General features: G+C 42.5%; 1 protein-coding gene across 1 annotated transcript in view; it reads right to left on the reverse strand.

Moving 5' to 3' along the window:
* LOC133577095 (macrophage colony-stimulating factor 1 receptor 1-like) overlaps positions 1 to 25,411 on the reverse strand; it is a 104,196-nt gene that overhangs the window by 37,345 nt on the left and 41,440 nt on the right. Inside the window, exons 9-17 of the mRNA XM_061930655.2 lie at positions 21,978 to 22,177; positions 19,746 to 19,837; positions 19,549 to 19,675; positions 13,728 to 13,832; positions 13,490 to 13,600; positions 13,270 to 13,423; positions 5,300 to 5,382; positions 5,123 to 5,226; positions 4,754 to 4,876 (exon numbers count right to left, since the gene is read on the reverse strand). Of these exons, the coding sequence (XP_061786639.1) occupies positions 4,754 to 4,876; positions 5,123 to 5,226; positions 5,300 to 5,382; positions 13,270 to 13,423; positions 13,490 to 13,600; positions 13,728 to 13,832; positions 19,549 to 19,675; positions 19,746 to 19,837; positions 21,978 to 22,177 (1,099 nt within the window). The remainder of the gene's footprint in view (positions 1 to 4,753; positions 4,877 to 5,122; positions 5,227 to 5,299; positions 5,383 to 13,269; positions 13,424 to 13,489; positions 13,601 to 13,727; positions 13,833 to 19,548; positions 19,676 to 19,745; positions 19,838 to 21,977; positions 22,178 to 25,411) is intronic.

A 25,411-nucleotide genomic window follows, 5' to 3' on the forward strand; every position in this document is an offset into this window, starting at 1 on the left:
TTTACTGGATTGTACCGCTCGAAGTGTTGTATGCAGGGGACCAAAGATTTGGAACCGACTTAATGAGAACCTCAAGATGCTGTATCCATTCTCCAACTTCAAAAATAAACTAAAAACTTATCTATTAACCACCTATATTTAATGCCTCATGTAGGGTAGACTACTGTTGGGTTTTGCATGGTTGAATGAATGTATGTATGTATGTGTATGCTTGCTTTAGTACTATTATCTTGTGTTAATCATATAGCGTTGTTTTTTGTTGTTGTACTTGCTACCATGTTCCATCATTCCATGTATATTCCATCATTTCATGTATATTCTATCCTCTGGACCCCCTGTCAAAAGCTTCTTCTAGCTTATTTGGGGGACCCTTTCACATACCAACATCTTTAAATGATGATATTTTACGACTATTGTATTTGTTATATGGTATTGTGAATAAACTTGAATAGACTCTACATGTGTTTTGTGGGCTTGGAGAAGGCATTCGACCGTGTCCTGTGGGGAGTGCTCAGAGAGTATGGGGTATCGGACTGTCTGATTGTGGCGGTCCGCTCCCTGTATGATCAGTGTCAGAGCTTGGTCCGCATTGCCGGCAGTAAGTCGGACACGTTTCCAGTGAGGGTTGGACTCCGCCAAGGCTGCCCTTTGTCACCCATTCTGTTCTGAACTTTTATGGACAGAATTTCTAGGCGCAGTCAGGGCGTTGAGGGGATCTGGTTTGGTGGCTGCAGGATTAGGTCTCTGCTTTTTGCAGATGATGTGGTCCTGATGGCTTCATCTGGCCAGGATCTTCAGCTCTCGCTGGATCGGTTCGCAGCCGAGTGTGAAGCGACTGGGATGAGAATCAGCACCTCCAAGTCCGAGTCCATGGTTCTCGCCCGGAAAAGGGTGGAATGCCATCTTCGGGTTGGGGAGGAGACCCTGCCCCAAGTGAAGGAGTTCAAGTACCTCGGAGTCTTGTTCACGAGTGAGGGAAGAGTGGATGGTGAGATCGACAGGCGGATCGGTGCGGCATCTTCAGTAATGCAGACGCTGTATCGATCCGTTGTGGTGAAGAAGGAGCTCTCAATTTACCGGTCGATCTACGTTCCCATCCTCACCTATGGTCATGAGCTTTGGGTTATGACCGAAAGGACAAGATCACGGGTACAAGCGGCCGAAATGAGTTTCCTCCGCCGGGTGGCGGGTCTCTCCCTTAGAGATAGGGTGAGAAGCTCTGTCATCCGGGGGGAGCTCAAAGTAAAGCCGCTGCTCCTCCACATCGAGAGGAGCCAGATGAGGTGGTTCGGGCATCTGGTCAGGATGCCACCCGAGCGCCTCCCTCGGGAGGTGTTTAGGGCACGTCCGACCGGTAGGAGGCCACGGGGAAGACCCAGGACACGCTGGGAAGACTATGTCTCCCGGCTGGCCTGGGAACGCCTCGGGATCCCCCGGGAGGAGCTGGACGAAGTGGCTGGGGAGAGGGAAGTCTGGGCTTCCCTTCTTAGGCTGCTGCCCCCGCGACCCGACCTCGGATAAGCGGAAGAAGATGGATGGATGGGATTTAAAGTGACATTGTAAAGTAAAACACTTTTCCTGTTTTTATTTTTGATGGATATTAAATCCATACTTCAATTATTGATGTGCAGATCCATATTGAAATATCGATACCACCGATATCAGAACTTTCTACTCTAATATCAATCCTCAAATCAAAATATCAATACTTTTGACACTTAAGTTATTTGAGATAATGGTAAATGGTAAACGCTTTTCTACCTTAAAGGAACTCAAAGCACTTTGACACTATTTCCACATTCACACACTGATGCCATGCAAGGCCTAACCACCACCCATCAGGAGCAAGGGTGAAGTGTCGTGCTCAAGGACACAACGGACATGACTAGGTTGGTAGAAACTGGGGATCGAACCAGGAACCCTCAGGTTGCTGACACGGCCACTCTCCCAACCACGCCACGCTGTCCCATTAAGCATTAAGCACTTTTCCTGTTTTTATTTTTGATGGATATTAAATCCACACTTCAATTATTGATGTGCGGATCCATATTGAAATATCGATACCGCCGATATCAGATCTTTCTGCTCCAATATCGATTCTCAGATCAAAATATCAATACTTCTGATTAGGGCTGTGAATCTTTGGGTGTCCCACGATTCGTTTCAATATCGGTTCTTGGGGTCATGATTCGATTCAAAATGGATTTTTTTTTTCAATTCAACATGATTCTCGATTCAAAAAGGATATTTTCCCAAAAATATGACTTATTTTATCTTTGTGAAAATATTGGACACAGTGTGTTGTCAAGCTTATGAGATGCGATGCAAGTGTAAGCCACTGTGACACTATTGTTCTTTTTTTATTTTATAAATGTCTAATGATAATGTCATTGAGGGATTTTTAATCACTGCTATGTTGAAATTGTAACTAATATTGATACTGTTGTTGATAATATTCATTTTTGTTTCACTACTTTTGCTTTGTTGTGTGTGGTGTTTGTGTCTCCTCTCAATTGCTCTGTTTATTGCACTTCTGAGTGTTGCTGGCTCGGCTTTGGAATTGGATTGCAATGTTATGGTATTGCTGTGTATTGTTTTGTTGGATTGATTAATTAAAAAATTAAAAAAATTAAAACACTTTAAAAACAATTAAAAAACATTTTAAAAAATTAAATTAAATTGTTTTGTTTTTTTAATTTAATTTTTTTTTTTAAATTAAAAAAAAAAAAAAAAAATTCTTTTTAAATTACAAAAAATTAAAGAAAAACGATTTTTTTTAAATGAGAATCGATTCTGAATCGCACAACATGAGAATCGCGATTTGAATTCGAAACCATTTTTTCCCCACACCCCTACTTTTGATACTTAAGTTATTTGAGATAATGTGTATCATTAACAGTAACACATACACACATTCTGTACATATACATTCATTGTACAAACACATATACACATTCTGTACATATACAAGTACACATATATACGTACACTCATGCACATAATCACGTTTCATCAAACATATATTAACGTTGTTGCCCTAGGGTAAACTGGGTGTAACACATGGCACACTGACAAAGCTTAACCTATTAAGACTATAACAATCTACAAGGTTAATTTAGGTTGCTTCTCTTTCTCCCCCTCCATACGTATATGTATTGTTGCATTTGAACAACTGTATTGTTGATATTAAAGGTAAATTATTGGTATTGTCCATTATCAATAGCGCTATTTCTATTGGTATTTGTATTGATCCATTTGTACTCATTGTCATTTCTGTATTATTTTTTATTTTTCGCTAACTGCTTATTTGCTATTACTTTTACCATCATGTTTGTACATGTCATATTTGCTGATGTTGCTCTATTGTTGTTGTTGTTGTTTGCTGTTGTTGTTTTTGTCTCTCTGTCTAATCCCCCTCTTGTCCCCACAATTTCCCCCTCTGTCTTCTTTTTTTTCTCTTTCTATCCCCTCCGGCTGCACTAAATGATAATATAAATACATTTAATAAAGTCAAATACAAATAAGGCAACAAGAGAAGTATCCTACACTTCTCTTTTGTAAAGTCAATCTGAACAGCCGACGTGGGCATCTACATCAACTATATGATTTGCCTGAGAAGCTGGACAGGACACAAAAAAAACAAAAACAAACAAACAAAAAAAAACAGTAACACAGTGTAAAAAAGTAGCTAAACTTGTGAATGACACAATGTGTCAATGTTGAATGTTTTTGTTTACAACATGTTCAGTATTTTCACGTTTTGACTTACTTTTTATTATCAATTCAGTTATATGAATGCTTTTATTATGTTACTTGTTTCCTTTTGTTATGCTTTGAAACACGATTTTTGTGTACTGTATACGATTTTGTCCGTGTTTTTTTTCTGTTGTATTAGATTGGCTGTATTGTTACTCACGCCACTCTTTCAATATACATCAAAGTTTGAAATAAATGAATATAAAATAATCAATAATGATAATAAATATATACAATGTCATAAATAATATATTATAAATAATAACAATACATACCTGTATTCTTTATGCTATGTTATTTGAAATACACCACTTTTTTTAATTCAGCAGACAAATTAGATACATTATTGTCAGATTTGGTATCGCCAATACCGGCATGAAATTGAAGAAAATCAGTGTTCTTGCACTTCACTAACTTCAATACTTGTACAGACTGAAGGACAGTTTTTATAACCGGGCGATAGTCTTGTTAGAAAAAAACATGTGACCGTGTAATGTGTCATTTCGTACAAGTGCCCTCAGCAACCATTTGTGAAATAACCGGTGCAATAATCTGCTGTCAATGTTTTTATATATTTCAGTTTTATCGTTTAATGTACTTATTATTTACTTGTTCTGCACTGAGGATACGAAACGTGCCTGAACGTCATTGAACTGGTATACTGTGCAAGGACAATGAAGATTCCTAACTAACTTAACTTTAGATCAGGCACCAGCCCCTCAGACTAGAAATGTCCTATCCAAGTCTGTGAGCATGCAACTGATGAAGCCTACTCTGATGAGAAGCAAAACGTCTTCTAAGATTATCTCAACGTTCCAGTTGCAATCGATTCAACAAATGGATGAATGCGAATATTCACAGTTTGCTACGTCAAAACAAGCTCTACTCTGACTATTCTAGAAGTATTTCAATGGTTCATTGGCATGGCTCTGTCCCTTGAGAAGGGGTAACTGGATCCTTGCTTGTACTCAGATACTGTAAGTGTTCCAGGGCTTACATTTCCCTTCACCACGTAGTTGGAGTCGTTCATGATGTCACGCGCCAGGCCAAAGTCACAAATCTTGGCTATTCGATGGTTGGTCAAAAGGACGTTTCTGGCAGCCACGTCTCTGTGGATACACTGTGGACAGGAGAGCAGCTTGTCTCATTGACTTCAACACGGCATGAAGGATTGGAATCAAACACAGAATTCAGCTTGTACCAGTAACCGAATCCAAGGGACTAAAACTGACCCCTTTTTGAAAGAATCTACACTTTCAAGATACATGAATAATTGAGAATGTTGACCTAAAAAGCTCAATCAGACACAGATAACACACTATCTGCACTTTGTGTCACTGGATGTTGTCCTGATTACCACACTTACATTTCTGGCTGCCAAGAAGTCCAAGCCTTGAGCCACTTGATAGGAAAACCTCAACAGATCGTCCATGTCCAAAGGCCATTCGCCAGTCTCCTCGCACCCAACGTCTAGACATGAATCTCATTACGTTAATAAAGTTATCCACCTCTGTTTGTTGCTGGTAAGACGAGTGAAACTTACTTTGTACAGGCTCGCTGTTTTCTGGCTGAGAGGGTCTCATCTCCAAGTAGCTGCTTGAAGACTCACTGGAGATCCCGCTGTCACTGTTGGATGGAGCAGTCAATAATTCAACTTGGAAAGTACGTTTATTTTCATAATGTACAAACTTTCAATAGACGTCCGAGGTCAAAGAAATATTGACCATGTGTAATAATAGATAGCGCCTGCTTCGGTTGTAGAAGGACCAAATGGCACATCATCGTCTGTTTCAAGCCCACATAGCTCATGTAAACCAGTTGGGCAAACTCTCAAACACCCTCCAGTACTCTTGCAAGGGTGTGGAGCTGGTCCAGTGATCCAAGAAAAGGACTAAAAGAATATTGCACCTTCTGTAGCTGAGGTGCGACGAATGGTCGCACAGTTCTCTGCAAAACTCTGAAACGCATTGAAATGATATATATATATATATATATATATCATCACGCAAGACCTACTGACTCAAGCACTAGACTTTGCCTCAAACTACGACTCAATCACAGGCAACGAAAGAAACATCATCATCCACGCAAAAAACTCCATTCTCATCTACAACAGTACACCATGGCAAAAAAAGAACAATGCAACATTTGACGTCACTATGGGAAGTTTTGACGGAGCAGAAACGTGTGAACTCGTTGGGAGTTTCCTCCTCTCCCAGCTCGCTAGCCTCAATCTGAACCTTGGTATTTACCGTGATGACGGACTGGCAGTGTGTCGCGCCTCGCCAAGGAGCAGCGAGAATACCAAGAAGCGCATATGCCAAATTTTCAAAGAGAACGGCCTACGGATCACGATTGAAGCCAACAAGCAAACCGTCAACTTTCTTGACGTCACTTTCAACCTGAGAAATAACAGCTACCAACCATTCACGAAACCCAACACAACACTCCAATACGTGCACCATGACAGCAACCATCCACCCACCACCACGAAAAGAATACCTACCGGAATCAATAAAAGGCTATCGATGCTGTCATCTAGCAAAGCTGAATTTGACCAAGCAACCCCCCCGTACCAAAAAGCCCTTGATGAAAGCGGATACAATTTCACCCTCACCTATGAACCCACGCCAGGAAACCAGCCAAAAAAGAACAGAAAACGAAACGGCATCATCTGGTACAACCCCCCATACAGCAAAAACGTCTCAACGAACATTGGACACAAATTCCTCAACCTGATTGACAAACACTTTCCCAAAGACAACAACCTAAGAAAAGTATTCAACAAGAACAACATCAAATTGAGCTACAGCTGCATGAACAATATACGACAAATCATCTCAAACCACAACAAAACAATTGCAAATGAGCCGTCGACCCCCAGTCAGAACGACTCCAAAACCAACAAAGCATGTAACTGCCGAAAGAAACCTGATTGCCCCCTCAACGGGGGGTGCTTACAAACATCAGTTGTCTACCAATCTAAGGTAATACGCAAGGACATTAACACATCCGACACATATGTAGGATTAACCGAGGGTGAATTCAAAACCAGATGGAACAACCACAAGGCTTCTTTCAGGAACAAAAACCTGCGAAATACCACAGAACTCAGCAAACACATTTGGGACCTCAAAGACAATAATGTTGAATATTCAATAACATGGCAAATTCTTGCATCCAGCACACCTTACAATAGTGGTAATAAAAGATGCAACCTATGCTTGAAAGAGAAACTGTTTATCATCTACCGTCCAGACCTGTCATCCCTCAACAAGCGCAGCGAAATTGTAACAACATGCCGCCATAGACGGAAACACCTCCTAGGTAACACATGAACCAATCACCACGCCCCTAGGCCAGCCTGTACCCACCCACTCTGTGCCCTATATAAACCATGGTATGCGAATGCTCCCATTAAAATCTCCTGACGATTGAGGGTACCCCCCTCATGAAACAGGCCTGTAGAGATGAAATAGTCTTGTGATTTTTTTCCCCACACATACATATATATATATATATATATATATATATATATAGTCATGGTCAAAAGTACTTGTACCTTGAAGATAGAAAAGTGCTATACAAGTATAACCCATTTGTAAAGTACATCATGTCATGGCTGTCTTGAGTTTCCAATCATTTCTTATTTTTTTGTGATGTAGTGATTGGAGCACATACTTGTTGGTCACAAAAAACATTCATGAAGTTTGCTTCTTTTATGAATTTATTATGGGTCTACTGAAAATGTGAGGGTCAAAAGTATACATACAGCAATGTTAATATTTGCTTACATGTCCCTTGGCAAGTTTACCTGCAATAAGGCGCTTTTGGTAGCCATCCACAAGCTTCTGCTTGAATTTTTGACCACTCCTCTTGACAAAATTGGTGCAATTCAGCTAAATGTTTTGCTTTTCTGACATGGACTTGTTTCTTCAGCATTGTCCACATGTTAAGTCATGGGAAGGCCATTCTAAAACCTTCATTCTAGCCTGGTTTAGCCGTTCCTTTACCACTTTTGAGGTGTGTTTGGGGGTCATTGTCCTGTTGGAACACCCAACTGCGCCCAAGACCCAACCTTCGGACTGATGATTTTAGCTTGTCCTGAACAATTTGGAGGTAATCCTCCTTTTCTATTGTCCCATTTAAAGCAGCAGTTCCATTGGCAGCAAAAAAGGCCCAGAGCATAATACCACCACCACCATGCTTGACGGTAGGCTGCTGTTCCTGGGATTAAAGGCCTCACCTTTTCTCTTCCAAACATATTTCTGGGTATTGTGGCCAAACAACTACATTTTTGATTCATCTGACATCACATGGACAAAGATAAGACCTTCTGGAGGAAAGTTCTGTCTATATATATATATATATATATATATATATATATATATATATATATATATATATATATATATATATATATATAAATATATATATATATATACACACACACACACACACACACACATACATATACAGTATATGCACACACACACAGACACACACACACACACACACACCCACACACACACACACACACACACACACACGCATGCACGCACGAACACACAATATAGTGTCCTCAAAAAGTGCTTTTTAAAAAAAACTAAAATACTTTTCTTTATAACCAAATAATTCATGTTTACATTGTTTCTTATGGTGAACGCTGCTTCACTATTAAGGCTGCAGCTAACGATTATTTTTCTATCGATTAATCTATGGATTATTTTTTTCGATTAATCGGTTAATCTATAGATTATTTTTTTCGATTAATCTATAGATTATTTTTCCTTTTACCGATTATTTTTTTATTTAAAATGAAGATGAAAAAATAAATGTTTTAGTTTATGAATTTACAACGCAGATACAAATGACACATTCATGTTTTTGTGTAATGATGACAACGTATACTCACGCGGACGATTGACTAGTTGATGGTGATGGCAAGAACGCTGTCGGGTGTTTTCTTTTCAAATGTTCCTTCATAGCCGTTGTGCTGCTATGATAGGCCATTTCCGCTCGACACAGTGTGCATACAACAACTGCCAAGTGTTTTGCTTTTTTCGCTGTGCTTATCCCACACTTGAAGGGATGTACCAATGCTGAATGTGGCTTCTGGATTTCACTCAAAAGACCAGACCGTAGTTACTTGTTCCTTTTATTTTCCTTTAGTTTGCAACAGTTTTTCCAACGAAGAAACAGCTTCTTTTTTCTTCTTTAGTCTTTTTAGCAGTCTTTAGCAGGGCTAGTAGACTTTAGTAGCCTTTAGTAGCCTTTAGCTTCTTTAGTAGGTGAAAAACATTTAAGGACAAAACACCACAAGATCAACATGCTGTAAAAAATCAATCAATTATCAATCCCATAATTTACAATTATTAATTAGGCTATCAAACTCTTAACCATTAAACAAGTGCAAGAAAATGGACACATCTTTTCCCTTTAAGTTAAAACAGATCTTAAATAAATTGTCTCAACATAAATGCACCAAGATACATATAAAATACATTTAAACCCAGAAACACAATAGATAAATGCAGCAGAAAACCCAATATGCAAATACATAAATACCTAACCAATTAACCACCTATTTAGATACATATTTAAAATCCATATTCAATATAAATATATTATTAATTTAGCAGTGAAACACTCAATCTTAAACGCTGTCTACTGGTAGAAAAATGCCCCTTTTTCTACGCCCTCACCAGCAGCCAATGATCCAACACAGTTAAATCCAACACTTTAAGTTGAGCGACTTCACCCTCTGATGAAGCAAACTGCTCCAACTTTTATCAAACTAAGCAAAGAATATCAACACTTCCTTACTAAACAACAGTTACACAAAACACCGTGTGTATTTAGCCTCCAGACTAAGCACACTACATGCACACAACTCCCCATGTCACCAGCGCAACAGGTGCGCCACACCCTCAAAGAGAAATAAAGTCTTACCGGCTGTCCGTTCAGCTTTTGGTTTTTGTACACTTTTGGCACAACTTTGGATTATCTGTAATGAACTAAACCTTTTTCCACTCTGCGCTGGCGTCTTTTGTACTCCTTGATTTGACACAGCGGTCTAATTACCGGGCTCGCGCACCAGCAGATGAGACGGGAGCGCGCCGCGTTATACCTGCGCGTGAACGTAAACTGATCGGCTCTGATCATATAAGCCGACTGGCCGAAATAATGCCCAATTACAGGAAAAAGCCAGTAAATTAGAATATTTTGAAAAACTTGATTTATTTCAGTAATTGCATTCAAAAGGTGTAACTTGTACATTATATTTATTCATTGCACACAGACTGATGCATTCAAATGTTTATTTCATTTAATTTTGATGATTTGAAGTGGCAACAAATGAAAATCCAAAATTCCGTGTGTCACAAAATTAGAATATTACTTAAGGCTAATACAAAAAAGGGATTTTTAGAAATGTTGGCCAACTGAAAAGTATGAAAATGAAAAATATGAGCATGTACAATACTCAATACTTGGTTGGAGCTCCTTTTGCCTCAATTACTGCGTTAATGCGGCGTGGCATGGAGTCGATGAGTTTCTGGCACTGCTCAGGTGTTATGAGAGCCCAGGTTGCTCTGATAGTGGCCTTCAACTCTTCTGCGTTTTTGGGTCTGGCATTCTGCATCTTCCTTTTCACAATACCCCACAGATTTTCTATGGGGCTAAGGTCAGGGGAGTTGGCGGGCCAATTTAGAACAGAAATACCATGGTCCGTAAACCAGGCACGGGTAGATTTTGCGCTGTGTGCAGGCGCCAAGTCCTGTTGGAACTTGAAATCTCCATCTCCATAGAGCAGGTCAGCAGCAGGAAGCATGAAGTGCTCTAAAACTTGCTGGTAGACGGCTGCGTTGACCCTGGATCTCAGGAAACAGAGTGGACCGACACCAGCAGATGACATGGCACCCCAAACCATCACCCAACCATGCAAATTTTGCATTTCCTTTGGAAATCGAGGTCCCAGAGTCTGGAGGAAGACAGGAGAGGCACAGGATCCACGTTGCCTGAAGTCTAGTGTAAAGTTTCCACCATCAGTGATGGTTTGGGGTGCCATGTCATCTGCTGGTGTCGGTCCACTCTGTTTCCTGAGATCCAGGGTCAACGCAGCCGTCTACCAGCAAGTTTTAGAGCACTTCATGCTTCCTGCTGCTGACCTGCTCTATGGAGATGGAGATTTCAAGTTCCAACAGGACTTGGCGCCTGCACACAGCGCAAAATCTACCCGTGCCTGGTTTACGGACCATGGTATTTCTGTTCTAAATTGGCCCGCCAACTCCCCTGACCTTAGCCCCATAGAAAATCTGTGGGGTATTGTGAAAAGGAAGATGCAGAATGCCAGACCCAAAAACGCAGAAGAGTTGAAGGCCACTATCAGAGCAACCTGGGCTCTCATAACACCTGAGCAGTGCCAGAAACTCATCGACTCCATGCCACGCCGCATTAACGCAGTAATTGAGGCAAAAGGAGCTCCAACCAAGTATTGAGTATTGTACATGCTCATATTTTTCATTTTCATACTTTTCAGTTGGCCAACATTTCTAAAAATCCCTTTTTTGTATTAGCCTTAAGTAATATTCTAATTTTGTGACACACGGAATTTTGGATTTTCATTTGTTGCCACTTCAAATCATCAAAATTAAATGAAATAAACATTTGAATGCATCAGTCTGTGTGCAATGAATAAATATAATGTACAAGTTACACCTTTTGAATGCAATTACTGAAATCAATCAAGTTTTTCAAAATATTCTAATTTACTGGCTTTTACCTGTATATACATTTGCTGGGGTTGCCTAGGTGAATAGGGATGCGGATGTGCTCTAAGATAAATATAATTTTATTAAGTGGGGTTTGGCTGGTTGCTAAACAGCCACGGTTGCGAGCTCGCGCGTCAGCTGACGAGACAGCTGTTCGCCGCTACAACATTATTAGGCCGTTTATTGAAATACTCCCACACTTTTGACGACTTTTGCCGTGCTTTTTTCCCCTCGCTCGCACCGCTCGCATTGTCTGCTTTGCCTCCGCCATGACGGTAGTGTGACGTAAATATGCGACGCGTCGACGCACAAAAACGTCGTCGACGTATTTACGTAACCGATGACGTCGACTACGTCGACGCGTCGTTTCAGCCTTATTCACTATACAAACTTTTCGGTTTACATCCATCTTCAAGAACCAATTAAGTTTGTAAATCGAGGTTCCACGGTGAGGGTTGGACTCTGCCAAGGCTGCCCTTTGTCACCCATTCTGTTCATAACTTTTATGGACAGAATTTCTAGGCGCAGTCAAGGCGTTGAGGGGATCCGGTTTGGTGGCTGCAGGATTAGGTCTCTGCTTTTTGCAGATGATTTGGTCCTGATGGCTTCATCTAGCCAGGATCTTCAGCTCTCACTGGATCGGTTCGCAGCTGAGTGTGAAGCGACTGGGATGAGAATCAGCACCTCCAAGTCCGAGTCCATGGTTCTCGCCCGGAAAAGGGTGGAGTGCCATCTCCGGGTTGGGGAGGAGATCTTGCCCCAAGTGGAGGAGTTCAAGTACCTCGGAGTCTTGTTCACGAGTGAGGGAAGAGTGGATCGTGAGATCGACAGGCGGATCGGTGCGGCGTCTTCAGTAATGCGGACGCTGTATCGATCCGTTGTGGTGAAGAAGGAGCTGAGCCGGAAGGCAAAGCTCTCAATTTACCGGTCGATCTACGTTCCCATCCTCACCTATGGTCATGAGCTTTGGGTTATGACCGAAAGGACAAGATCACGGGTACAAGCGGCCGAAATGAGTTTCCTCCGCCGGGTGGCGGGGCTCTCCCTTAGAGATAGGGTGAGAAGCTCTGTCATCCGGGGGGAGCTCAAAGTAAAGCCGCTGCTCCTCCACATCGAGAGGAGCCAGATGAGGTGGTTCGGGCATCTGGTCAGGATGCCACCCGAGCGCCTCCCTAAGGAGGTGTTTAGGGCATGTCCGACCGGTAGGAGGCCACGAGGAAGACCCAGGACACGTTGGGAAGACTATGTCTCCCGGCTGGCCTGGGAACGCCTTGGGATCCCCCGGGAGGAGCTGGACGAAGTGGCTGGGGAGAGGGAAGTCTGGGCTTCCCTGCTTAGGCTGCTGCCCCCGCGACCCGACCTCGGATAAGCGGAAGAAGATGGATGGATGGATGGATGGGTTCCACTGTATTTCCATTCATTCCCATAGAGAAAATCATTAGGAAAAAGCTTCAAATCCTTTTGTCTGACAATTTCTCTTTTTAAAAACCCTATCACTCTGCCTGTTTTTTGGGGTCAATTTCCCCCGTTAGGGACCGCTGCAGGGAGTCACTTAAATGAATGGTTTTAGCTTAGTTTAGTCAGCGGAATGGGACCTGTATACTAATGGAAATGCCGTATGAAGTTTGACAAGCAAAACCCACTTCCCCTGCCCTATTGTGTTAAGAATAATTGCCACTGTATGACATATTTCAAATTATAAGTCACACTGATGGTGACGTCATCTTGATTTATCATGTACCTTCTGATGAAATATTTCTGCTTGCAGACGTTCTGGTAGTCGTTGGTGTTCTCCGCGATGTTCATGACAAAGCTCACAAAGGTCTCTGCTTTCTGGCGGAGGAAGTTGAGCAGGTCGCCCAAGCTGCAGTACTCCGTGATGACCAGCACAGGTCCTGGAGGGGCCCGCATGTACGTCAGCATCCAGGTATGTCAGATATCTGTTACGTTATGTGTTATACCTCCAAAGGTGCAGGCTCCGAGCAGGTTGACAATGTTCTTGTGGTGTCCCAAGTGACTCAGGATCTTCAGCTCTGACATCAGCGCTTCTCTCTCGTCGGAATGTGCGCTGGCTTCAAAGCGAAACACAACAAACACATTAGCATCCTCCTGATCACATGGAAATGTTGTTTTGCCTGAGACTTTGCAGCGATGCATCTATCAAATGATCTGGAACCATTTAACTGTTCACAATCAAACCTTTTAACATTTTCACCGCCACACGCAACACGTTGTCTTCCTCTCCCAGACCGTACGCTGTGGCCTCCACCACTTTTCCAAACGCTCCGGCACCCAAGATCTTGCCTGTTTGGACAAAAACGTACGTTGATGTAGATCTCATTATTTAGTGCAGTGGTAACTAATATTTAGGTTTGACTATTAGATTCCTTACTGGGTTTTTATTGTATTACCGTATTTTTCAGACTATAAGTCGCAGTTTTTTTTTCATAGTTTGGCCGGGGGTGCGACTTATACTCAGGAGCGACTTATGTGTGAAATTATTAACACATAACCGTAAAATATCAAATAATATTATTTAGCTCATTCACGTAAGAGACTAGACCAGTGGTTCTTAACCTGGGTTCGATCGCACCCTAGGAGTTCGGTGAGTCGGCCTCAGGGGTAAGGACACATCCCATTTATCGTGTAAATAAAAACTTCTCCCTATCAGTGTATTATGGATACCCCCAAACAATGTTCCCTCTAATTTTTGTATTATTAGGTCCATCAGTGCTAAATATTATAAATTTATCACTTTCCTCTGGCACTGTTCCACTAGCATTCAAGAAAGCGGTTATTCATCCTCTGCTCAAAAGACCTAACCTTGATCCTGACCTCATGGTAAACTACCGACCGGTGTCCCACCTTCCCTTTATTTCGAAAATCCTCGAAAAAATTGTCGCACAGCAGCTAAATGAACACTTAGTGTCTAACAATCTCTGTGAACCTTTTCAATCCGGTTTCAGGGCAAATCACTCTACGGAGACAGCCCTCGCAAAAATGACTAATGATCTACTGCTAACGATGGATTCTGATGCGTCATCTATGTTGCTGCTTCTTGATCTTAGCGCTGCTTTCCATACCGTCGATCATAATATTTTATTAGAGCGTATCAAAACACGTATTGGTATGTCAGACTTAGCTTTGTCGTGGTTTAACTCTTATCTTACTGACAGGATGCAATGCGTCTCCCATAATAATGTGACCTCGGACTAGGTTAAGGTAACGTGCGGAGTTCCTCAGGGTTCGGTTCTTGGCCCTGCACTCTGAAGTATTTACATGCTGCCGCTAGGCGACATCATACGCAAATACGGTGTTAGCTTTCATTGTTATGCTGATGACAGCCAATTCTACATGCCCCTAAAGCTGACCAACACGCCGGATTGTAGTCAGCTGGAGGCGTGTCTTAATGAAATTAAACAATGGATGTCCGCTAACTTCTTGCAACTCAACGCCAAGAAAACGGAAATGCTGATTATCGGTCCTGCTAAACACCGACATTTATTTAATAATACCACCTTAACATTTGACAACCAAACAATTACACAAGGCGAATCAGTAAAGAATCTGGGTATTATCTTCCACCCAACTCTCTCCTTTGAGTCACACATTAAGAGTGTTACTAAAACGGCCTTCTTTCATCTCCGTAATATCGCTAAAATTCGTTCTATTTTATCCACTAGCGACGCTGAGATCATTATTCATGCGTTCATTACGTCTCGTCTCGATTACTGTAACGTATTATTTTCGGGTCTCCCTATGTCTAGCATTAAAAGATTACAATTGGTACAAAATGCGGCTGCTAGACTTTTGACAAGAACAAGAAAGTTTGATCATATTACGCCTATACTGGCTCACCTGCACTGGCTTCCTGTGCACTTAAGATGTGACTTTAAGGTTTTACTACTTACGTATAAAATACTACACGGTCTAGCTCCGTCCTATCTTGTCGATTGCATTGTACCATATGTCCCGGCAAGAAATCTGCGTTCAAAGAACTCCGGCTTATTAGTGATTCCCAGAGCCCAAAAAAAGTCTGCGGGCTATAGAGCGTTTTCTATTGGGGCTCCAGTACTATGGAATGCCCTCCCGGTAACAATTAGAGATGCTACCTCAGTAGAAGCATTTAAGTCCCATCTTAAAACTCATTTGTATACTCTAGCCTTTAAATAGCCCCCCTGTTAGACCAGTTGATCTGCCGTTTCTTTTCTTTTCTCCTCTGCTCCCCTTTTCCTTGTGGAGGGGGGGGGGGGGGGGGGGGCACAAGTCCGGTGGCCATGGATGAAGTGCTGGCTGTCCAGAGTCGGGACCCGGGGTGGACCGCTCGCCTGTGCATCGGCTGGGAACATCTCTACGCTGCTGACCCGTCTCCGCTCGGGATGGTGTCCTGCTGGCCCCACTATGGACTGGACTCTTACTATTATGTTGGATCCACTATGGACTGGACTCTCACAATATTATGTCAGACCCACTCGACATCCATTGCTTTCGGTCTCCCCTAGAGGGGGGGGGGGGGTTACCCACATATGCGGTCCTCTCCAAGGTTTCTCATAGTCATTCACATCGACGTCCCACTGGGGTGAGTTTTTCCTTGCCCTTATGTGGGCTTTGTACCGAGGATGTCGTTGTGGCTTGTGCAGCCCTTTGAGACACTTGTGATTTAGGGCTATATAAATAAACATTGATTGATTGATTGATTGAATTTTCCATCTGATTTGCAGGTTGTTTGATTGATCGATTGAAACTTTTACTAGCAGATTGCAAAGGAAGAGAATACACAGTACAGTTTACAGTACAGTACATATTCTGTACAATTGACCACTAAATGGTAACACCGCAATACGTTTTTCAACTTGTTTAAGTCGGGGTCCACGTTAATCAATTCATGGTAATGTGTGTAATTTGTTTTGAGTTTGTGCACTGTGTTGGTTTTGTTCTTTGAACAAGGTGATGTTCATGCACGCTTCATTTTGTGCACCAGTAAAAAAAAAACAGTGACGTGCAGTCACTAGAGGCAGGTGAGGCCCCGCCTCACCTGCCATCATGGAAAGAAAAAAAATGTAAAAAGAATTTTTTTTTATTAAATTGTTAAATGTATCCAGTGATTATACTATAAAGTTATTTTCCATTTAACTTCACCAGTTTTAGATTATTTTTATTCAAAATCGTTGAATTTTCACATTTGCCATTCAAATACTGAGAAGAGACGGTGCGGTGAACAGCAGCCAGTTGAGGCACGTCACTCAGTGCCTCAACATGGATTCCGGACTCGGCTAACTGCTGGCCTGCTGTGCAGTGAGACCGTATTGCTATATGAATTATATTATACATTTCCATAGTTTAGTTAGCTGAGGTATATAATGTACAGTGTATTTTGTCAACAACTGTATGTGTGTAATGTATTTCTTGTGCTGAGCGATCATAAAACGGCTGCAAAAGACGCACTGGCTGAGGCTCGCCTCCTGCACCCCCGCCGTAGAATTGTTGTATCAACTAAAGCCCACACTTAAACTTTCCACGTGCAAGATTGAATCTATTTAAAAAAGTTATTTAATAAGAAGCCAAAAAGTGCAAAAACAATAATGTTCGTGTTGGAGGAGTTGTGAATGACTGCAGGGCCACAACATTAGGTACACCTGCAGACTGCAGGTGTACCTAATTCACAACTCCTCCAACACAAACATTATTGTTTTTGCACTTTTTGGCTTCTTATTAAATAACTTTTGTAACCTATTTTCATGGGCTTTCCTCTTTGTGATGTTAAGTTCCTGTTATGCGCTGTTATACAGTATATGCCTCGAGCTCTTATTTTGAAGGCGCTAAGAGCGGAAGTGATGACATGGGGTGGAGCGGAAGTTTTTGAAAGAAGGTAAATAAAGTGGTCCTCGTGTAAACTGGAGCCTCCGTGTTTGTTATTTTGTAGTTTCATACAGTATAGGCCACATTTATAAACCCTCGGTTACACTTTTTTAAATAGATTCAATCTTGCACGTGGAAAGTTTAAGTGAGGGCTTTAGTTGCGGCGCATGGACTTAATTTGTAAGTAAAGGTAAGACCAAAATAACGTTTTTTTTTAATTAAATGTGCTTTTTTGTGTGCTACAGTTTGTATGTGTAAAGTTAAAGTTAAGTTAAAGTAGCAATGATTGTCACACACACACTAGGTGTAATGAAATCCCCTTGTTCACCCCCTGGGAGGTGAGGGGAGCAGTGGGCAGCAGCGGCGCCGCGCCCGGGAATCATTTTTGGTGATTTAACCCCCAATTCCAAGCCTTGATGCTGAGTGCCAAGCAGGGAAGAATGCTGGTATGAGCTTTTAAACATAACCCGTTAACTGCTGCCAATCAAATGGTGAATAAGATACTCTTTAGGGTTCATATGTTTGTAAATCTGACTGTGATGAAGTCAGTGACTCACCAGCCATCAACCTCACCGCACGTCACATATGACTTTTTCTTGAATTTGAAATTTTATTTTTATTTTTTCACTAAAGAAGGGTTGGGTGAATACGCATATGAAACTGGTGGGGTTCGGTACCTCCAACAAGGTTAAGAACCACTGGACTAGACGTATAAGACTTCATGGGATTTAGCGATTAGGAGTGACAGATTGTATAGCATGTTCTATATGTTATAGTTATTTGAATGACTCTTACCATAATATGTTATGTTAACATACCAGTTGGTTATTTATGCCTCATATAACGTACACTTATTCAGCCTGTTGTTCACTATTCTTGATTTATTAGGGCCCGCATGCAATGGGACATAAGGACCTATTGAATTTGTAAGGTTTTATTATTCTTTATTCTTCCGCCGCCACATTAAACTGTAATTTGACCCACTTAACATGCTTCAAAACTCACCATATTTGACCCACACATCAGGACCTGCCAAAATTGCCTTTTTAAAAAAAAACCGAACCACAAAACTCAAAATTGTGCTCTACCGCCCCCTAGGAAAAAAAAAACTAGACTGCCTGTAACTCCCACTAGGAAGGTCGGAGAGACATGAAACAAAAACCTCTATGTAGGTCTGACTTAGACCTACATTTCATAATAGTACATTCTCGGGCTAAAATCAACAAGAAGTTGGCAATTCCCCCTTCAAGACAAAAAAGTACTAAAAACAGTCACTTTTGCCTCTTTGAGCTGTAATTTGACTCCCTTAACATGCTTCAAAACTCACCAAACTGAACACACACATCAGGACTGGCAAAAATTACGATCTAATAAAAAAACCTAACCCCAAATCTCAAAATTGTGCTCTAGCGCAATTTTTTAATGAAACGCACAAAAAACTGCTCCTCGGATGAAAAAACTGACAAAACTGCCTGTAACTCCCACTGGGAAGGTCGGAGAGACATGAAACAAAAACCTCTATGTAGGTCTCACTTAGACCTACATTTCATAAGTTGACAACCCCCAGCAAAAATCAACAGGAAGTTTGCTATTCCCCCTTCAAAACAGATTTTTTGTAAAAACCGGTCACCTTCCTTCAAAAACTATCTCCTCTGAGCGCGTTTGTCGTTTCGGCTTCAAACTAACACAGGAGAGAGATTAAACCCTTGTGTATAAAATAACAGAACAGCGTTTTAATACCTGCTCCGGTTTTGATTTTATGACCCTTCAAAGACCCGCTGCGCTGATGCTGCTGCGCTGCTGTTTTTTTAAGATGGCTGCTTAAAAGCAGGAAGCACCAACGTGCCCACACAATGCAGACAAGGTAGGTACACTAGACAAAAGTCTTGGGACACTTCAGATTAAAAGTTGACAAAAGTATTGGGACACTTAGGACTAGCACCTGCCAAATACGCGGGCCCGACCAATGCTGCTTGCAGCTTTAATTTTAAATTGCCTTTCAAATGTCTATTCTTGCTGTTGGCTTTTATCAAATAAATTGCGACTTATACTCCAGTGCGACTTATTATGTTTTTTTCCTTCTTTATTATGCATTTTCGGCCGGTGCGACTTATACTCCGAAAAATACGGTATTTCTTCTTTTTTTTTAAATGCTACAAACCCAGCTTGAGCTTGTCTCTTGGGAACTCCCATTTATCGTTGTAGGGCAGCTGCGTGGGGTCAATGAAGGTATAGTTATTGCCATCCCTCGCCTCAATGATCTTCCATCGGATCTCATACCTGGGTTTCTGGTCAAGGGAGGCAGCAGTTCTCATTCAATTTTGTGTTCAGACTATCATGCTGTTAACAGATCTCTACCTGCTTATATTTGTAGAAAAGAAACACCAGAAGCACGAGGAGGATGGATAGAATGCCTGCTGATCCAGTCAAGGTGGAAGTGAAAAGTTTATCTGCAAAACCACAGAAAGATCAGATTTAAGTGACCCACTTTTATGAAAGTCATTTATTCACCGGCGGTGAGGGATGCCGTCAAGCTGAAGAAGGAGTCCTATCGGGTTCTTTTGGCTCATAGGACTCCTGAGGCAGCGGACAGGTACCGACAGGCCAAGCGGTGTGCGGCTTCAGCGGTCGCGGAGGCAAAAACTCGGACATGGGAGGAGTTCGGCGAGGCCATGGAAAACGACTTCCGGACGGCTTCGAAGCGATTCTGGACCACCATCCGCCGCCTTGGGAAGGGGAAGCAGTGCACTACCAACACCGTGTATGGTGAGGACGGTGTTCTGCTGACCTCAACTACGGAAGTTGTGGATCGGTGGAGGGAATACTTGGAAGACCTCCTCAATCCCACCAACACGTCTTCCTATGAGGAAGCAGTGCCTGGGGAATCTGTGGTGGGCTCTCCTATTTCTGGGGTTGAGGTTGCTGAGGTAGTTAAAAAGCTCCTCGGTGGCAAGGCCCCGGGGGTGGATGAGATCCGCCCGGAGTTCCTTAAGGCGCTGGATACTGTGGGGCTGTCTTGGTTGACAAGACTCTGCAGCATCGCGTGGACATCGGGGGCGGTACCTCTGGATTGGCAGACCGGGGTGGTGGTTCCTCTCTTTAAAAAGGGGAACCGGAGGGTGTGTTCTAACTATCGTGGGATCACACTCCTCAGCCTTCCCGGTAAGGTCTATTCAGGTGTACTGGAGAGCAGGCTACGCCGGATAGTCGAACCTCGGATTCAGGAGGAACAGTGTGGTTTTCATCCTGGTCGTGGAACTGTGGACCATCTCTATACTCTCGGCAGGGTCCTTGAGGGTGCATGGGAGTTTGCCCAACCAGTCTACATGTGCTTTGTGGACTTGGAGAAGGCATTCGACCGTGTCCCTCGGGAAGTCCTGTGGGGAGTGCTCAGAGAGTATGGGGTATCAGACTGTCTGATTGTGGCAGTCCGCTCCCTGTATGATCAGTGCCAGAGCCTGGTTCGCATTGCCGGCAGTAAGTCGGACACGTTTCCGGTGAGGGTTGGACTCCGCCAAGGCTGCCCTTTGTCACCGATTCTGTTCATAACTTTTATGGACAGAATTTCTAGGCGCAGTCAAGGCGTTGAGGGGATCCGGTTTGGTGGCTGCAGGATTAGGTCTCTGCTTTTTGCAGATGATGTGGTCCTGATGGCTTCATCTGGCCAGGATCTTCAGCTCTCACTGGATCGGTTCGCAGCCGAGTGTGAAGCGACTGGGATGAGAATCAGCCCCTCCAAGTCCGAGTCCATGGTTCTCGCCCGGAAAAGGGTGGAGTGCCATCTCCGGGTTGGGGAGGAGATCTTGCCCCAAGTGGAGGAGTTCAAGTACCTCGGAGTCTTGTTCACGAGTGAGGGAAGAGTGGATGGTGAGATCGACAGGCGGATCGGTGCGGCGTCTTAAGTAATGCGGACACTGTATCGATCCGTTGTGGTGAAGAAGGAGCTGAGCAGGAAGGCAAAGCTCTCAATTTACCGGTCGATCTACGTTCCCATCCTCACCTATGGTCACGAGCTTTGGGTTATGACCGAAAGGACAAGATCACGGGTACAAGCGGCTGAAACGAGTTTCCTCCGCCGGGTGGCGGGTCTCTCCCTTAGAGATAGGGTGAGAAGCTCTGTCATCCGGGGGGAGCTCAAAGTAAAGCCGCTGCTCCTCCACATGAAGAGGAGCCAGATGAGGTGGTTCGGGCATCTGGTCAGGATGCCACCCGAGCGCCTCCCTAGGGAGGTGTTTAGGGCACGGCCGACTGGTAGGAGGCCACGGGGAAGACCCAGGACACGTTGGGAAGACTATGTCTCCCGGCTGGCCTGGGAACGCCTCGGGATCCCCTGGGAAGAGCTGGACGAAGTGGCTGGGGAGAGGGAAGTCTGGGCTTCCCTGCTTAGGCTGCTGCCCCCGCGACCCGACCTCGGATAAGCGGAAGAAGGTGGATGGATGGATGGATGGATGGATGGATTTATTTCGACACCACTAACAGATAGGGTCAAAGGCGAGCAGCTGACTATGACTATTTTTCATGCAGAATGTTAAATGTGAGTCAGGTCAAATTAAGTGACTGGGGAAAAACATATTCAAAAAACAAACAAACCAGAAACTTCCATGGCGAACGTGTCGCTGCCGACTCCGACGAGGTTAAAGGCCACACACTCGACTGTCATCCTCCGACTGGACGGTCCTACGGTCAGGACGCTCGCCACCTCCACAGCCCCGTACTCCTCCCTCTGGACCTCCACTGTCTGAGCCTGCAGTGGGATGGCCATCTGCATCCCTGTGTTGCTTTCGTTGCACCTGCCTCAAGGAAATATGTATATGGTTAGATAAGTTCACCCGCCTGTTTGATGTCTTCTCATGACAATTTAGTAGGAAAGTCTGAAAAGAGCGGCAACATTTTGGGAATAATGTCAGCTTTTCCGCAGCGGCCTTTGGTACAGTAATTGTCCTTGAAGGCTATATGACTGACTTATGTGCATGGCATCAAGGGCCTGATTTACTAAGATCCAAACAGTGTGTGCAATCTATAAAACAGCAACAATTAGTGGGCCATCAGTGGGCCATTTATATATATATATATATGTGTATATATATATATATATATATATATATATATATATATATATATATTTATATATATATATATATATATATATATATATATATATATATATATATGTATATATATATATATATATATATATATATATATATATATATATATATATATATATATATACATACATATATATATATATATATATATGTATATATATATATATATATATATATATATATATATATATATATATATATATATATATATATATATATATATATACATATATATGTATATATACATATATACATTGTCTTTATAATCCGTTTTGTCATTTAACATCAATCAATCAATCAATCAATGTTTATTCATATAGCCCTCAGTGACGTGCAGTCACTAGAGGCAGGTGAGGCGCCGCCTCACCTGCCATCATGGAAAGAAAAAAAATGTAAAAAGAAAACATTTTTATTAAATTGTTATATGTATCCAGTGATTATACTATGAAGTTATTTTCCATTTAACTTCACCCGTTTTAGATTATTTTTATTTAAAATCGCTGAACTTTCACATTTGCCGTTCAAATACTGAGAAGAGACGGTGCGGTGAACAGCAGCCAGTTGAGGCACGTCACTCAGTGCCTCAACATGGATTGCGGACTCGGCTAACTGCTGGTCTGTTGTGCAGTGAGACCGTATTGCTATATGAATTATATTATACATTTCCATAGTTTAGTTAGCTGAGGTATATAATGTACAGTGTATTTTGTCAACAACTGTATGTGTGTAAAGTATTTCTTGTGCTGAGCGATCATAAAACGGCTGCAAAAGACGCACTGGCTGAGGCTCGCCTCCTGCACCCCCGCCGTAGAATTTGCACCCCCTGACGGGAGTGTTATATCAACTAAAGCCCACACTTAAACTTTCCACGTGCAAGATTGAATCTATTTAAAAAAGTTATTTCATAAGAAGCCAAAAAGGGCAAAAACAATAATGTTCGTGTTGGAGGAGTTGTGAATGACTGCAGGGCCACAACATTAGGTACACCTGCAGACTGCAGGTGTACCTAATTCACAACTCCTCCAACACGAACATTATTGTTTTTGCACTTTTTGGCTTCTTATTAAATAACTTTTGTAACCTATTTTTATGGGCTTTCCTCTTTGTGATGTTAAGTTCCTGTTATGCGCTGTTATACAGTATATGCCTTGAGCTCTTATTTTGAAGGCGCTAAGAGCCGAAGTGATGACACGTTGGAGTGGAGCGGAAGTTTTTGAAAGAAGGTAAATAAAGTGGTCCTCGTGCAAACTGGAGCCTCCGTGTTTGTTATTTTGTAGTTTCATACAGTATAGGCGACATTTATAAACCCTCGGCTACACTTTTTTAAATAGATTCAATCTTGCACGTGGAAAGTTTAAGTGAGGGCTTTAGTTGATATAACACTCTCGTCAGGGGGTGCATTTATCCAGCACAACAGCGGCGCATGGACTTATTTTATAAGTAAAGGTAAGACCATAATAACGTTTTTTTTAATTAAATGTGCTTTTTTGTGTGCTACAGTTTGTATGTGTAAAGTTAAAGTTAAGTTAAAGTACCAATGATTGTCACACACACACTCGGTGTAATGAAATGTGTCCTCTGCATTTGACCCATCCCCTTGATCACCCCCTGGGAGGTGAGGGGAGCAGTGGGCAGCAGCGGCGCCGCGCCCGGGAATAATTTTTGGTGATTTAATAACCCCCAATTCCAAGCCTTGATGCTGAGTGCCAAGCAGGGAAGAATGCTGGTATGAGCTTTTAAACATAACCCGTTAACTGCTGCCAATCAAATGGTGAATAAGATACTCTTTAGGGTTCATATGTTTGTAAATCTGACTGTGATGAAGTCAGTGCCTCACCAGCCATCAACCTCACCGCACGTCACTGATAGCCCTAAATCACAAGTGTCTCAAAGGGCTGCACAAGCCACAACAACATCCTCGGTACAGAGCCCACAGTTAACATCGATGTTCATCAACATTTAACATTGTCACGTTATCGATGGGAAAATTCATTTTTAGACAATATGATTTGCCTGAGCGGCTAGGAGACACCAAGAGTAACAAGCGGTAGAAAATGGATTAGAAAGGAAAGATTAAAAAAAAATAAAAAAAAATAAAATAAAATTTGTTACTTGGGACTTCCTGTGGGCCGGATTTTGGATGCTGGGGGTCCGGATCCGGCCCGCGGGCCGTAGTTTGGGGAACCCTGGTGTACATATTTCCATCCTATCAATATTCAATGTGTTATAGTTCATACTGTAAATCCCAGATTTTTAATTTGTGTACATTCTAAAAGTGTCGTACTCTGTATAATAAATCAGTAAAATGTAATTGTGTTTTTCAAAGTAGTCTGTCATTGTACTTATTATAAGACCTTTCATGCAGTAATGCAAAAAAGTTTAAAATACTCCAGAAAAAAGGCAACCCAGGCACATATAGCAGATTGTATTACACTTTTTACATCTAAAATAAAACAAATATTACCTATAAATTGATGTATTTACAGCTCATTTGTTTTTGCTCATGTATGTGTATCCGATAGAGATGCGCGGATAGGCAATTATTTCATCCGCAACCGCATCAGAAAGTCGTCAACCATCCGCCATCCACCCGATCTAACATTTAATCAGAACCGCACCCGCCCGTTGTTATATATCTAATATAGACGATGCAAGGCATTAGTAAAGCTTTTGCCTGTTAAAGAAAGGAGACTGATCCAATGTAGCACAGACATTCAATGCGTGCCACGCTGTCACGGCCCAGACGCACACCAGTGCGCAATCATATGGGAGCCGCGCTGAGCGCACCTCCAAGCGCGTGGAGGTGCGATGTCCCTCGCACCCGCAGCGGCTCCACCCGGGCTCGCGCCCGAGGCTTCAGCGCGCACCGCGGCGGCCATCCTACTCGTCGCGGCCTAGCCCTCGCGGCTCTCGCTG

Source organism: Nerophis lumbriciformis, linkage group LG36 (genome assembly GCF_033978685.3).
Source record: "Nerophis lumbriciformis linkage group LG36, RoL_Nlum_v2.1, whole genome shotgun sequence".
Lineage (NCBI taxonomy): Eukaryota > Metazoa > Chordata > Actinopteri > Syngnathiformes > Syngnathidae > Nerophis > Nerophis lumbriciformis.